Below are 14,206 nucleotides of genomic sequence, written 5' to 3'. Positions count from 1 at the left end.
TGTTTTCTCTCATGCTCTCCCTCTCCCTCTCCCTCTCCCCTCTCCCCTGCCTTCCTCCCGGGGCCGGCTGTTTGCTCAGGTGGACAGTGACACCGTTTGGAACGAGCTGCACTCGGCCGGGGCGGCACGCATGGCGGTGGGCTGTGTCATCGAGCTGGCGGCCCGCGTGGCCTCCCGGGAGCTGAAGGTGAGGTCCGGGCCGCGCCGTGGGTGGGAGCTCCGGGCGGGCCGGGAGCGCGGGGGGCTGAAGGCAGGCGTTGTTCCAGCGCTCTGCTCCGGGGAGGGTGGCGGGAGGGCAGCCCGGAGGGCGGCCACGAAGGTGTGGCAGTGCGTGAGCTGGAGCAGCGGTGAGGAGTTCCAGCGCAGAGGTGCTGCAAGCCGAGGTGAAGTCATTCATGGCACTCACATCTCCGGCGGCGCTGGCTTTGAAGTCAAGTTTTTTGGGTTTATTTTGTTTATTTGCTTTTGTTCGGTTTTGTTTGTTTTGTTTTGTTTTGTTTTTTAATATGGTTATTTAGTCACGTGCGTAACCTCAGGATACCACCCAGCGAGAGGGGAGGCAGGCAGCAGTCCAGGAGGAAGAGGAGGGCGCTGGCCCGGGAGGTGCCCGGCTGCCAGGCTGCCTGCCCCGAGAGCTCCTCCCGGGCCCCCTTCCTGCTGCTATCTCCGTGCCGCGCGATCTGCAAGGCATGATGTACGAAACCCAAATTATCCCCAGTCTAAACAATTTATAAAAGCTCCAGACCTGACAGACTTTGACATTTTATTTGGTATTTTAACGGCCCCATTTAAAGGTACACCATATGCAGCCGGAGTGCAGGCTTGCCCCAATAAACATTGTTGGAGCGAACATGTCTCCTTAATGAAACTGTTTATTCACTTTCCAGTCCACATGCTAATGGATTCAGTCCTATTTCCAGAATCAAGATGGAAATAAATATTTTAGAATAAGCGTGGCATGATGATTTTTAAAATTCTGAATTTTACTTGGACTTGAGAATTTTCTTCCTGTATATCTCTTATTTTAGTCAAAATATGTTAGCTACCTATTTGCGAATGGGTACATTCATTTATATACATATATGGATAGATATATAACATATCGGTATATAAATGACAGCATGCTTAGGTGAAATGCAGTACTATAGCTCTGACACAATTGAGTGCAGTTACTAAACTTTCATGTTCAGACAATGAAATGCTTAGCCAGATACTACACAAAATGTACAAATTTTGAAATCTCAGATCAAGAACACAGTGCGTGATATGGGATCCTCTTGTGCATCCTGCCTCATGGGTGCTTCATCCCCTTTAAGAGTCTGTGGGCACAATAGGATACATCCCATCCAACAGGACTAATGAAAGTGAAGGGTTTTTTTAATCTTGTTTTTATCTTTGGCAAGTGTAGGACACATGGCAGTCTCTAAGGCAGTTAAAAACCATTTTTGATAAGAAGAATGTGTGTGCACTTCACTTGACATGAGCAGGAGTCTGCTGCAGAATCTTTACAACTTAGCTCTGCTTGTATTTTTCACAGTGTGAATGCTCTTGCTTATTTATGTGTGTGATAGCTGAAAAGAATCAAACATTGCCATTGTGAGATTTCACTTACTATTGGTATTGCAGCAGTCTTTAAAAAGATACTTTATATCTAAATGTTTTATGTTTAGTAGTACTACTATGTGGTTTACTATAACATTGTTGTTGATCCTCAGTAGACTCTTTTTCCGCAATGCAGAGAATTGCACCAGTCTCGTGCAACTTGTAGTTGAGACATAGGAAAAGTAATTGTTAAATAGATACGCCCAGTATTTGATTTGTAGCAAATCGTCAAGAAAACAGAAATGGAAAGGATTTGCCATGAAAGAGTATTGGGAATACTCCTGCCATTCCTATAGGTATTTATCTAACGTGCTCCTAGACTTCCAGGATGAAGCCCAATGACTTACATGGTAGTATGGCATCGGAATGAACTATCAATCTGCACGTGATATTTTTTAATTTAAGGTTATGGAAAGGTTATTAATGCCTGACTGACAGAAGAAAAGCATGCTAGAAGAAGTTCTGTAAATGCAATGATTCTAGCTGTTAGCTATTTTGCCAGAGTCTTCCTATGCTTGCTTTGTCACTGCATCTGTACAAAAGGAACTATAGGTACCCGCTGCTAAGAAAAGAGTTGAGACTACAAAATAAACCATGAAAGCCTGCAGAACAATTGTGAGATTCACTACAGAGCTGGGCATGAGTCAAACTCATATGCAAGGCAAAGGTTTTTTACTTTGTTCTGGATTTCCTGAGACTATCAGTCCCATTTCACACAAGTCTCATTGAGAACAGCAACTTCTTGTTTATCTGATTTGGATGGTGTTCAAAAACTGACCAGGAGTTAAGAGTTCTCTTCACTGTAGTTCAGATCCCTTGTGAGACATTAGATTTCTTTGATCTCTTCGACTAATGAGGAAAGCATCAATATGACAGTACAAGGGATGTAAAACAGTTTGGTTTACTGAAATTCTGTTGCTACCACAATAGTAAGTTATTGTGGTGGTGGCGGTTTTTTGTTTGTTTTCTTTGTTATTGTTGGTCTTTTAATCAGAACAAATTGTCTCTTCTCTGAGGAGCCAATCTGGATGGTTTTTATTTGATTACATCCAACTGTCAAAATTAAGCATTTTGGGGCGTTGCTTAACAATATAATGAGCGCTTATGGATATCTATTTGATACACTTTTGAGGTACTATTTAATAGAGAATAAAGAATTACACCAGTGAAATATAAAGTACTATACATGTGATGTTATACTGAATTGAATGCTATGCTTTTGCTTTTTTCATGAATTTATTTACATGTCTGATGAATGTCATCTTGGCAATGTTACAACAGGAAATGAGCCTAAGTATTTCATGAAGGTAACTCTATTTTAAGGATTTTATAATTAGAAGAGCTGCTGATGCACAATGAGGTATTTATGTTATATGGAATCAGTGCCACATCTCTCTTGTCTGTCTGTTTTATATATCTACCTTTTCTCCTTTCTAATTTCCCCAACAAATTTATGTAGATAGCTTTTATTGGCTGTTGGCTGGCCACAGATCTTTAGAAGAGGGAAGTATATGGATTCCACCAGTCATTAGCTGTAGCCAGTAAATAATTTTATCAGGTAAGAGAAGTCTTATGATATATTCCTTGGGACTTGGGGAAGAAATACAGGTAGTGCCCTGCATATGATTTTTTGCCTGCAGCATAGCTCATGAACTTGGCTCATGAATCATTGTCTCTAGCCTGTGCCTAATGACCAGCACTTTCAGAGAGAGGGCCCTAAAAGATCTGCATTTGCAGAGAGAGCATTTCTTTCCTAAAAGTGTCTGCTAAGGATCTCGTTCCTCTCTCATTGCCACAGGAGGTGGCACTGGGAGTTGCTGTCCTGCCTTCCCTTCCCATTTATTTCAGACTGGCCTAGCTGCTTCCCTTACATGCTCAGCTCAGTTCATCTCCCCTCCCTGCTGTCGTGCTACTTCACTCCCAGGCAGCAAGGCACCAAGAGACTCTCCCTTTGCCTATATGTATCTGTCCTACGCAGCAGGTACTTCCCTCCTGCTGCCCAGCTGAATGAGTGCAGAGGTTGTCCAAATCCCACATTAGACAGGTCTCAGAGGAAAACAAGGAGAGTTTCTGCATCTGTGGTCCTTTAAGTTTCAGATTTCCTTTACTGTAGTTCCTCTGTAACTCTTAGAGCTTCCAAAGAATCTCACTGTTAGGACTTAGCTTGCCAAATTCTTGTGTGTTTTTTCCTGAAAGAGTTTAAATTGGTGATATTTTCATTTTGTTAACCAAATTATGCAAACTGATGCTGCCATTTGTTTTGTTGCCATATATTAGGTGTTTATGAAATGGTTAATACTACATTTAAGCACTTGGAATTCAGATAGTTTATTGCGTTATTATGATAATTTTCCAGTAATTATACTTTGTAGAATAATGTCCTTCAAAATTTTATTTGTTCTTGTAATGGTTGTTTTATTGTGTGTTGTTTTGTGAACACAACATGTGTCTACACTTCTTTTCTGATAACAAATTTTACATTTCTCTGGCTGTCCCTTGATAGCTTAAAATTGACTGGCAGGTATAAAAGTTGTACAGTTGAAAAATATAATTTAAAAAGAGTATATTTAATAAGAACTTCTTTTTGCAATGGGAGATGACTTTCCATCATTATTGGTAACTCAGTGCTAGAGCAGTCCATGGAACTACTGAAAATCCAAAGGAACATTTCTGAAACATTTGTCTTCAGCCTCAGATGACCCTCTTCAGTACTATTATAAGCCAGGATTAATTATTTTAAGTACAGAACCCATAATAAGGATTACTGTCTAGTTCACTTTTCATATCCTTTAAATATGTCAGTGCTGGTGATGCCAACACTCTTTTCTGTAATAGAAACACATAGTGTCATATATTTTTAATTTGACAAATTTGTAACAGAAGAGACCTACACAATAAACTATCAAGAGCTTATAGGACTTGTATGATTATTCCATGTTTAAAAAAAAAAAAAAAAAAGAAAGAAAAGAACAACTTTGAATGAATTAAGAAGCAATTAAGCAATTTTCCAAAAGAGGACCCAAGAAAAAAGACACGTAAGTTAAAAACATGGTCTGAGACTGTCCTGAATAACCACTTCAGCTGAATCAAGTGAAGCATAAGGCCTTTTTCTGCCTTATCATATGTATGTGTGTGCACACACACATGTAAAATTACCCTGCTGGTATTTAAGGGTCATTTAACAGAATGAAAGCAAATTGAAATGAGTTTCCTCCAAACCATAATCTGATACATTCCTGGGATGGTTCTTTTTGGTAAGTCAGGTTGAATCAATACCAAAATAAACCTCCTGTGTTTGGTCATTGCTACTCTGGTGTCTTTATATAATCCACAATGACTTAAATTGAACCTGAAAATCTCATTCCAAGTGAGCTTGGTTTTTACTGTTCTCAAGGCCTTTGTCACACAGAGCTGTGAAGGAATCATCATGTGGTAAGTAGCACTAATCTAGTGAATAAACAGAAATAGCTTAATCAACCTTCTCTACTCCCCACATTCTTAGTTTACTAGTCTTAAAAATATTCTGTTTAAAAATCTTCAGCTGTCTTTCACAGCTCTACTGCTATGTTTTCTTGGAACAAAAAACTAAAATGAATTATCATTCTAAAGATATAATAAACAAAAAGATTTGAAAACAAATGTCTTCCTAGTCCTACAGTGTCCTTCCTCCAGTAAAGCTTCAGGCCAGCAAGTTTCCATGCCTGCCTGAACAACACAAAACCCCATACAGCTCCTCTGGTTACCTACAAAAATCTCCTTTCCTGGAAAGTGCTCTGTGCTCAGGTGCCTCCTGGACAGTGTTTCTCCTGCAAGCTCTACCCTACCCTTGTTTCTACCACCCTGCCCTATAAATTTCTTCCTTTGCCTTAAAAAAAAAAAATTCTAAGTGTGACAGCCACAGAAAGAGGCATTTTTCCACACCCAGACACAGCATTTTTAACAATGTATAGTGTGTAAGAAACAGTAACAAATGATGCTTATTTTACTGCTGTTAAATATACGGTTGATAAAAGCCATCAATCAAAATTACCAGTGAAATCTTTTAGATAGAAGTTTGTATTCTTTGCTTTACAAAGTTACAAAAATTGCAAAATGTCATATGAAACCATCTCTTATATACTTTATCCCAGCAATTATGGTTATATTTATAGCTGAATGACTGTTATTATTTCATATAATCATACAACTTTAATTATATGTGTGGTACATAGCTTATCTCCATGACCACTCCGTACTTAAAACTCTCTCTCTGCTTTCTTTCCCAATATAGTTAACACTAGTTGTGGCTACACAGGCCATCGTGGTTGTATATAAGTTAGTCTGCAAGCACCAACTTTTCATGTGTATTTTCTGGTGCTGTCCTCTTAGACCTTCAGGAAAGCAGACAGGGAACTCTTTGTTTCCGTCAGAGTTAGATGTTTAATGTCCATTTCTGTGTTCTTGGCCTCTAGTAGCTTCATCTGCAAGACAAAATGGTATTCCCTACTGTCCTTTACTGTTTTCTTGGCAAATGTACATGCTTCTAATACTGCTTTGTTAAATCACAGGTTCTTCCTCACTGCATTCGTAGACCCCCAGAGTCAGATACTGGCTCCTGCTCTGGCAGTATGAGTATCTTGCAAAATTGTCCTAAACAGGTACCCAAGGATCGTCTCAGCCTTATACCATTCCCCCTTTTGCTTACCCTCCCTGATGGGTGGCATAGTTTGGGATTGTGTTACAGCATAAGTGGCACTGTTAAGAACAGGATTATCTTCTTGCTGGTACCAGTTGCAGGGGCATTCTTGTAGGCAGTCAAGACTTAAAGCAGCCCTGATGTTTGTTATTGTAGGAGTTGACTAAGCCAGATATAGCAGGGTTAAAGATGGCCACTTCAGGGACTACACCTGTCAGATACACTGTATGAACTGCCTTTTAAATATAAAGAAATATAAAGCAATAGTTTTTCTATAACTTCATAAGAATACAAAGTTATATATATAAAACATAAGGAATATAAGTTGTGATAAGAAAAATGGATACAATTTTGTATAATAACTAAAAAAGTTTCTCCAAAAAAAGTAAGTATTAGATGCAGTGATTTGATTCTTATCCTGAAACCTGTACACACTGAAGCAAAGATTAAAAACAAGTGCAAGTCCAAGAACACCACTGCTAAATGATAGATAGGTTAAGGGATTTAGACATGTAGAAAATAGGAACTTTAACACCTAACCTTAGAGGATGTTGAGCTTCAAGTGTGGAATTCAGACCCTGAGTTAGTTACCAGGTCTCCATGTGAAATACATAGAGGTTCCCAAGAAAGATGTCCTTGGCAAGGTGTGCAGCTGTTATCAACTAATGAACAGGAAAAAGTTCTGGTGAGAAATTTGCTCATTTTTAGGGATTAGTCCATTTTCCTGAAAGCCTTTTCTCAAAGATTATGAACTTCTGGACAGAATCACAAAATCACAGAACAGTTGAGGTTGAAAGTTAACTCAGGAGGTCATTTCATCCCCTTCCCTTGCTCAAATAGAGTGACCCCAGAGCTAGTTGCCCAGGACTACGTCCCGATGGCTTTTGTATATCTCCAGGGATGGAGACTCCACAACCTCTGTGGGCAATCTGTTCTATTGCTCAGTCACCCACAGAGTAAAAGGTTATTTTCACATATTCAGATGAAGCCTCTGATGTTTTGGTTTGTGCCCATTGCCTCTTGAATAGTTGGGTTAGATGGTGTACCTTCAATGTCTTATCTTTTCAGCTGCAAGGAATGTAATAATAATTAAAGGTTTTGATGTTTGAATAAGAACTGAGGAAGAGCATGACTGTAGACCTATTGTTAGAAATCTTAGACTGAAAAGATGTGTCTCAATATCTACTTTATGGACCACATAATCTAAATACACTAGGAGGTGTGGGAAAAATATTTACAAATTCACCTCCATGTTCAAGATATAGTTGAACCTGAGTCTTCTACTGCCTCAATAAGTGCTCTTGGAGTGCCTGCTGGGATTCATTGCTATTTCTTGCGTGGCACTGGCTTTTCCTGCAGTAACAAAAAGCCAGATGATTTTGCCAGACTGAAACTAGTATGCACTGCTTCTCAGTGAGGCTTCTTACCATACCTGGAGTACCTGACTGGCCAGGTCACTTTTGGTCAACTTGGAATCTAGGCAGAGCAAGCTCCTCACTGTCATATGAAGGGAAGAGTCTTGTTTTACTGCCTTGTGGAACAGAAACACCAGTGGAACACTACAATGGGTGGTCAGTCCCAAGCCCTGAATTAACTACCCATGTTATGGTATTGTCTTGAGTACTTGTCTTGAAAAGGTTCGTGGAGAGGCCTGGGCATGATGTAGCCCAATACTGTAACTGAGCACACTACAGAAAGGAATCAACTCTGCCACCAAAGACAAGGTCACAGTAGGATGTGCACCTCTGGACATCGAACATCCAACTACCTATCTAGAGTCATGAAAGAGAAGAATACTTAGCTTACTGTGGAAAAATATTAACACGTTTTTAAGTTTTCATTAAAGGTCCAACTCGGTGGGTTTATCTGCTAGGGATCTGTGTAAACCGAGTTTGGACAGACTTCTCTTCCTTTGTTACTCAAATATGCACAGACTGTAGAATATCTCTATTCCAGCTTTACTCTTTATGCTCAAATTTAAATAAAGGCAATCACATAATGGCACAGACATGAATCCTTTTTCTAATGCTCATGTCTGTCAGTCAGTGTAATGTTCTGTCTACTTATAAAGGTGTCTGTATCCTAGTATAAATAAGGCTCTGTACAAAAATGCTTTGAATTTATGTGTGTTGGCTTAATTTTTAACATATTTCTCGATGTTAGTGTTTCTATCTTTAAAACAGGTTTTTGTCTTTTCGTCTACTGTTCTGAGCTCACCGTCTGGTATTTAAAAATTGCCTAAATAAAAGAATCCACATTCCATTGTGCTAATGCACACTGTGTTCAGGCAAAGCTTGAAAGGAGGAGAAATGAAGTGTTTTGATCAATTGCACAAAAGTTGCTGTTAATACTGTATGGTAACTAGTTTTCAGTGTTTGGTATAATATAATATGTTTTATCATTGGTATGACATATGCACTGTATTTTTTAAAAAGAAAATTTCCCATGTGAACACTGAACATTTTGTAATGTAAAAACACATAAAATATGGTCACCTGACATGAATATCTTACATGGTCATGGAGAATTGTAATACTTAAGTTCTGACTGCAGAAAGTCGCTAGATGTCACAAAACAGGACTTCCAAAGAGTCATGTCAAAGTACAGGAACAGAAAAGAGAAGTCTGTACTGTAACTGTCATGTCAAAACCAGCAGTATTGATGTTTTCTGTCTCTATATTGCCCCATGAAATCCTACCAGAGATAATCGTCTTAATTGTATTGATCTTTTGGGAATGCTGATAAAGTTAGATGATAATGAACTGTGAGCTGAGCAGGGGCAGTTGTAAGCCTTGCATGGACTTTTTCCAAATTTTTAAAAATACTGAAAGAACAAAATAGAGGTAGCATCATGCTCTCTCTCTAGTAATATCCTCTTTGCTGAGTTTTTTTCCACATCATTATCTGTACATTCCTCAGCATACACATACTTTGTTTCTTCATGAATACTGTAAAAGAATTTTTCACTGAATTCTTCTATAAGTCATATTTTGTGTGAAAAGGAAATGTTAAAAAACCCTCAGCAGGATAAGGAATAGGGATTTAGCCAAATCTAAAGCTGTTTTAGTTCTGTGGATTACTACAGTCCACAAGGCCTTTTTTTTTTTTTTTTTTTGCTGGTGTGCTTGATCTATAGGCAATTTATATCCCACCTCCAGGAATGCCTGCCTAAATCGGAACATATATATATATTTTTGTACCTTTAATTGTTGGGTTGCTGTAATTTTTTGGGGTTGGTTTTGGTTTTTTAATGTGGACATTTAATACATAATAAGGCATGACGTCAAATCCCTCAGATTCTTTAAATGGTGGCCAGAAGAACCACTGTTACAGATGAACTCCGTTTGCATTGTAATTTAAGTTTACTGAAGTCTGATAGAACTTTGGCCATGGTCCACAAAACTTTGCAGCTGACTGCTTGGATTATATTTAGCAGCAAATTATATGAGACAACCTGATAGTATTTGTTTATAAAGTAATGCCAGTGAATCAACATAGGTAGACAATTGCACAGATACACACAAAACACATATCCATAGGATTGTAAATAAACAGATTTCACAGGAACCAGTTTAACTCTGTTAACTACCATGTTGTTTCTCCTTATTTACACTTGTGTGAGTGAAAGTTTAATGATTGTTATGTTTGTTTCAGATAAGAGAAGTCTGAAACATTTACATTTATCTAGTCTGAGTATATTGAACTGAATATTGAGTATATTGAATATACTGAGTATATAACTGAGTATATTGAATTGAGTATGTTGAACTGAATGTTGAGTATACTGAGTATATTGAACTCCTTTAATGCTGATCATTAAATACAGAAATATTCCAATCTTTTTTTTGCCTGTCCACTCCTCTCTGAAAATACAATGCTTGATGGTATTTGTGTGAGGCTGTGTGAAAATACAAGTTTGGCTGATATCTCATTTACAGATTATAAATTCTTATTTTTATTATGTGGTAATCATCATTAATTTGATGGCAAATGTATAGCTGAGTAGAATAAACCATCTTGAGTAGTTGAAATAAAGAGTAAATATAATGAAGCAGTGGTGTTATTTCTTAATCTGTTGTAAGAGAAATTTGATATGATACACAACCTTATGAAACAGTTGCTTCTTGAATATATAATCTGACTTTCTGAACAGAGCTACCTTGCCAGAACTTCTACATTTTCCCTTTACCTTACCCACACTGGAAGGAAGGAAATTTCATTTTTCTTGTATCCTCAGTGACTCTAGAGGCAAAAAATTCCTTGAGCATCACTGATCCTAGTGCTGTACTTTATGAAATTTATATACAGTTCCAGAACGTCTGTTAGAAAATGATTTTAGGGAATCTATTAAACTTGCAAGCATGGCAGGTTCCCAAGTTTAATTTATGATTTGCAGAAATATGGGATATTCATTGTCGTCCTTTTTCTACTGTTAGAAATTATATGTGTGGGGGCCTGAATTTATCATTTAGTCCATACAGAGGTAAGGTCAACAGTGGATAATCATGCAAAATATACACCTCAAGCTACTTTTATTTTGAAGCATCTCAAGATGGAGCAAATTAAGATTACATGATCTTAGATGCTTCCTTTAAATGTGAATTTTAGACAGCAGAACTGATAACAAGGGCTTTCTCATCCTGCCTTTTTCCTCCTCTTTAGATCATGTTGCATGTGTATGTATGTATGTGCATGTGTGTATTTATATAAGTTTATATGCCACTGTTCTCAGCTATATTATTTCTGGCAGTACTGTGAATGGGTGATTGGACAGAGAAAGAGCCTCTAATAGATTTCAATCCCATCTGCCTGCTGCTCTGTTTTGCACTCAGTCAAGTATTTTTTCAAGCTGATAATTGAAAACCTATCTTGTTCTTACAGAATGGCTTTGCTGTTGTAAGGCCCCCAGGCCATCATGCTGAAGAATCAACAGCCATGTAAGTACCAGGGAATATTGCCCATCTTGGAGCACTAGGGTTACTGGCAATCACCTGCGTTGTGCATGTCTCTGAAGAACTGTAATTGTTAGCAGATGACTGAAAAGGCTTTCTAGGTACTCCCAGAAGCAGATTTATGGCCTCAGAGATCATATAGCATTTTTTAAAATGCTCTGAACATTATTTATAGCTATTTTCCTGACTGATTTGCTTTCTTATTTCTGTTCTTCTCTATTCCACAGGGGGTTCTGCTTTTTTAATTCAATTGCAATTACTGCCAAATACTTGAGAGACAAGCTAAATATAGGCAAGATATTGATTGTAGATCTGGTATGTATTCTTGGCAAGCATCACACTTTCAATGCATCTAGATAAAAGATAATGAATTTGTATTTATATGTCAGACTTTCCAGCTTTTAATTCCTACATGTAATAAAGGTGTGCATTTCCTCTGATTTTGGGAACTCATTAAAGCCAGGATGGCAGTACTGAAGCTATAAACATGTATGTTTCACTTTAATGGTGTTAACTGCAATTTAATGAGAAGAAGGCACAGATCAGGGCAACTTTTATGGTCCTTAAATGAATTGATACTTCCACCGTTAAAACAATCCTACAGAACCCAAGTTTACTTTTCCCTACAGAATACAAACTTTAAATAGTCATATGTTCTTTAAAGATTGTTGTTGCATTGGTAACCAAATTGGCCACTTTGCCCAGCTAGCAATGATTTGACTTGTTGTGTAACTTTGATATTATTAAACAAATCAACAGGTCATTCCCTCTAAGAACTTTCAAGTCATGTATGTCAGGTTTTGATGGTTCCCCGAAGGAAAGCTATGTGATTAAAAAACCACTTCATGGGATTAGTCTTGTATTTTAATAGAAGGCATTCTTACACAATACTTAATATGTTTAACAAATGGATTATTTAAATGCAGATGACATTTGGCATGTTGGCTGTATTATTTTCATGAATAATGAATTGGAGCTCTGCCTTACACTTAAAGGATCAGCCCCATGCACAGCCCAAGGAAAGTTGAATGCTGATTTATGAGCACCATTTTTGTTTTCCTACAGTTCATGACGAGGTGTAATAGGGTGTCTGACAAAGCATAGACAGGAAATGAACCCTGGCATCAAAACCTAACCTGTTACATCTGCACTTAATTAATTTTTGCAGGTGATAAAAGATTTAAAGACAAAATATGTTAAAGGGTTTTTGAAGTGCAGGGCTTAATAGTCTAAATCTTGTTCATATCTGCACTCATAATTAAATCTTATTGTGGAGTCATGGCCTTACCATCTAGCACTTTTGTTCAGTTAAACATGCGTACTGCCTGTTGAAGAGAAGCAGAGAAAAGGGGGAGTATGGGAGAAGGAATGGCAAGTGAAAAATGAGTGGTAGAATAAGTGTATGGGTAGATTAAGTATTCTTGGAATGTTTTTCAAACATTTCTCAGATTGGTCTACTATCATTTAGAAACATAATTATAAACTGCCAGAAACTAGTATTTTTGAAAAATTCACTTCTACTATATGTTGTTTGTTGACTTGAATCTTTCAGTTCACTGATGTAAGTGCTGGCCAAAAGTGAAGTCTCTGTGTATTCTCATTTTTAATAGGAAAACCCTATTAAAAGTTTGCATTTTATGGATTTTTTTAAAGTCTTTTTGTCTGTTGGTGTTAAATTTGCCTTGTCAGGAAAAGAAAACATTTCCCTTTGACATACTTAGGCAATAAGGACTTAGAAATTCAGCTTTAGCTTTTCAAAGCAAGGTTAGATGTGCAAATCATTACCCAAGCAAATGATTATCTGTGAAGCTGCCTATCCTAGCCCAGGAAAGTATATAGGGAATGCTCAACCTCTTTCTAACTCTGTCCCATTGGCTAGAATAACTCAGCTGATGAAAAGGAAGAAATATATGGCTGACACTGATTGCTTCGTTCCTGGAGCAGTTGCAGTCCAGTCCCCAGTCTGCTCAATGGTCAGAATAATGATGTACAAAAATTCATATTGAAGATTTCTTATGCATGCAAACTATGGATAAATCACAGGCCAAACTGAATGAATGAACAAGTTAATAGTGATGTCTTTATTCCCACCAACAGAGAACTTGGGGCATCTGAAGGAAAGAATGGAATTACAGATGTTAGACTTGAAATTAACCTTTAAGACTATATTTTGATAGTGACTAGCACAGTGGGACCCCATGCAAGTTGGCAGCTATATATGTTACTACAGTATAAATATTAAAAAGTAATATCCAATCCCACACACTAAAGTATACTCTAGTTACGAATAAAGTGTTGTCTTCATAGCTGCTACATGTTTTCATATATAAATTCTTAACTTTTTAATTATCAATCTTCCCTTCATTTATTTCTATATTAAAATAAAATATATCTCTGACAGTTTTCTTTCCCTTATCCTACCACTTGGATAAACCTCTCTTTTTGAACTGACTTACATACCCTGAATACATTTGATCTACTAAGGGCAGAATATGAACTCATTTCCCATATGCTAACATCCGCAGTCTTAAAGAACACATTCCTTTGTCTAACCAGAGAAGTTACTGCTCTTCAAAACAGAGTAACCCTTAGTGGAATTAGGGTTTAGACAAGAAAGATAGCTTTGAAATATGGATTAAAAAAAAAAAAATAGGAGAAAAAGATCTCTCTATGCCACTTAAGTATTTTTTTCTTCCCATTTGGAAACTGTTATCTAAAGCCCAAAATATGCATGGAAAAGAAAGACTAAAATCACAAAATGAAGTCCTATTGTGTTTTTAGTCATGATCCCTGCAGATCTATCTATGTGCCCATCATAGCTTCTCAGGTTGCAATCCTCATTCCAAGATCATCCATACTTGTATGCATGTTAGCAGGATTTGAATCTGTTTTGCAGTAAACCAGTCACTTCTGTCACAGCTGAAGACTGAATGGATTTTGAAGGTTAGTCTGCATGCCAGAGTTTACTTCATTTGCC

At 37.6% G+C, this 14,206-nt stretch overlaps 1 protein-coding gene across 1 annotated transcript in view; it reads left to right on the top strand.

The window, feature by feature from the left end:
- HDAC9 (histone deacetylase 9) overlaps nucleotides 1–14,206 on the top strand; it is a 451,751-nt gene that overhangs the window by 340,305 nt on the left and 97,240 nt on the right. Inside the window, 3 exon segments of the mRNA XM_050308389.1 lie at nucleotides 80–187; nucleotides 11,159–11,214; nucleotides 11,457–11,544. Coding sequence (XP_050164346.1) covers nucleotides 80–187; nucleotides 11,159–11,214; nucleotides 11,457–11,544 — 252 coding nt within the window.

Source organism: Myiozetetes cayanensis, unplaced genomic scaffold (genome assembly GCF_022539395.1).
Source record: "Myiozetetes cayanensis isolate MyiCay16 unplaced genomic scaffold, myiCay2020 scf1, whole genome shotgun sequence".
Lineage (NCBI taxonomy): Eukaryota > Metazoa > Chordata > Aves > Passeriformes > Tyrannidae > Myiozetetes > Myiozetetes cayanensis.
This window is presented reverse-complemented; position numbering and strand designations above follow the sequence as displayed.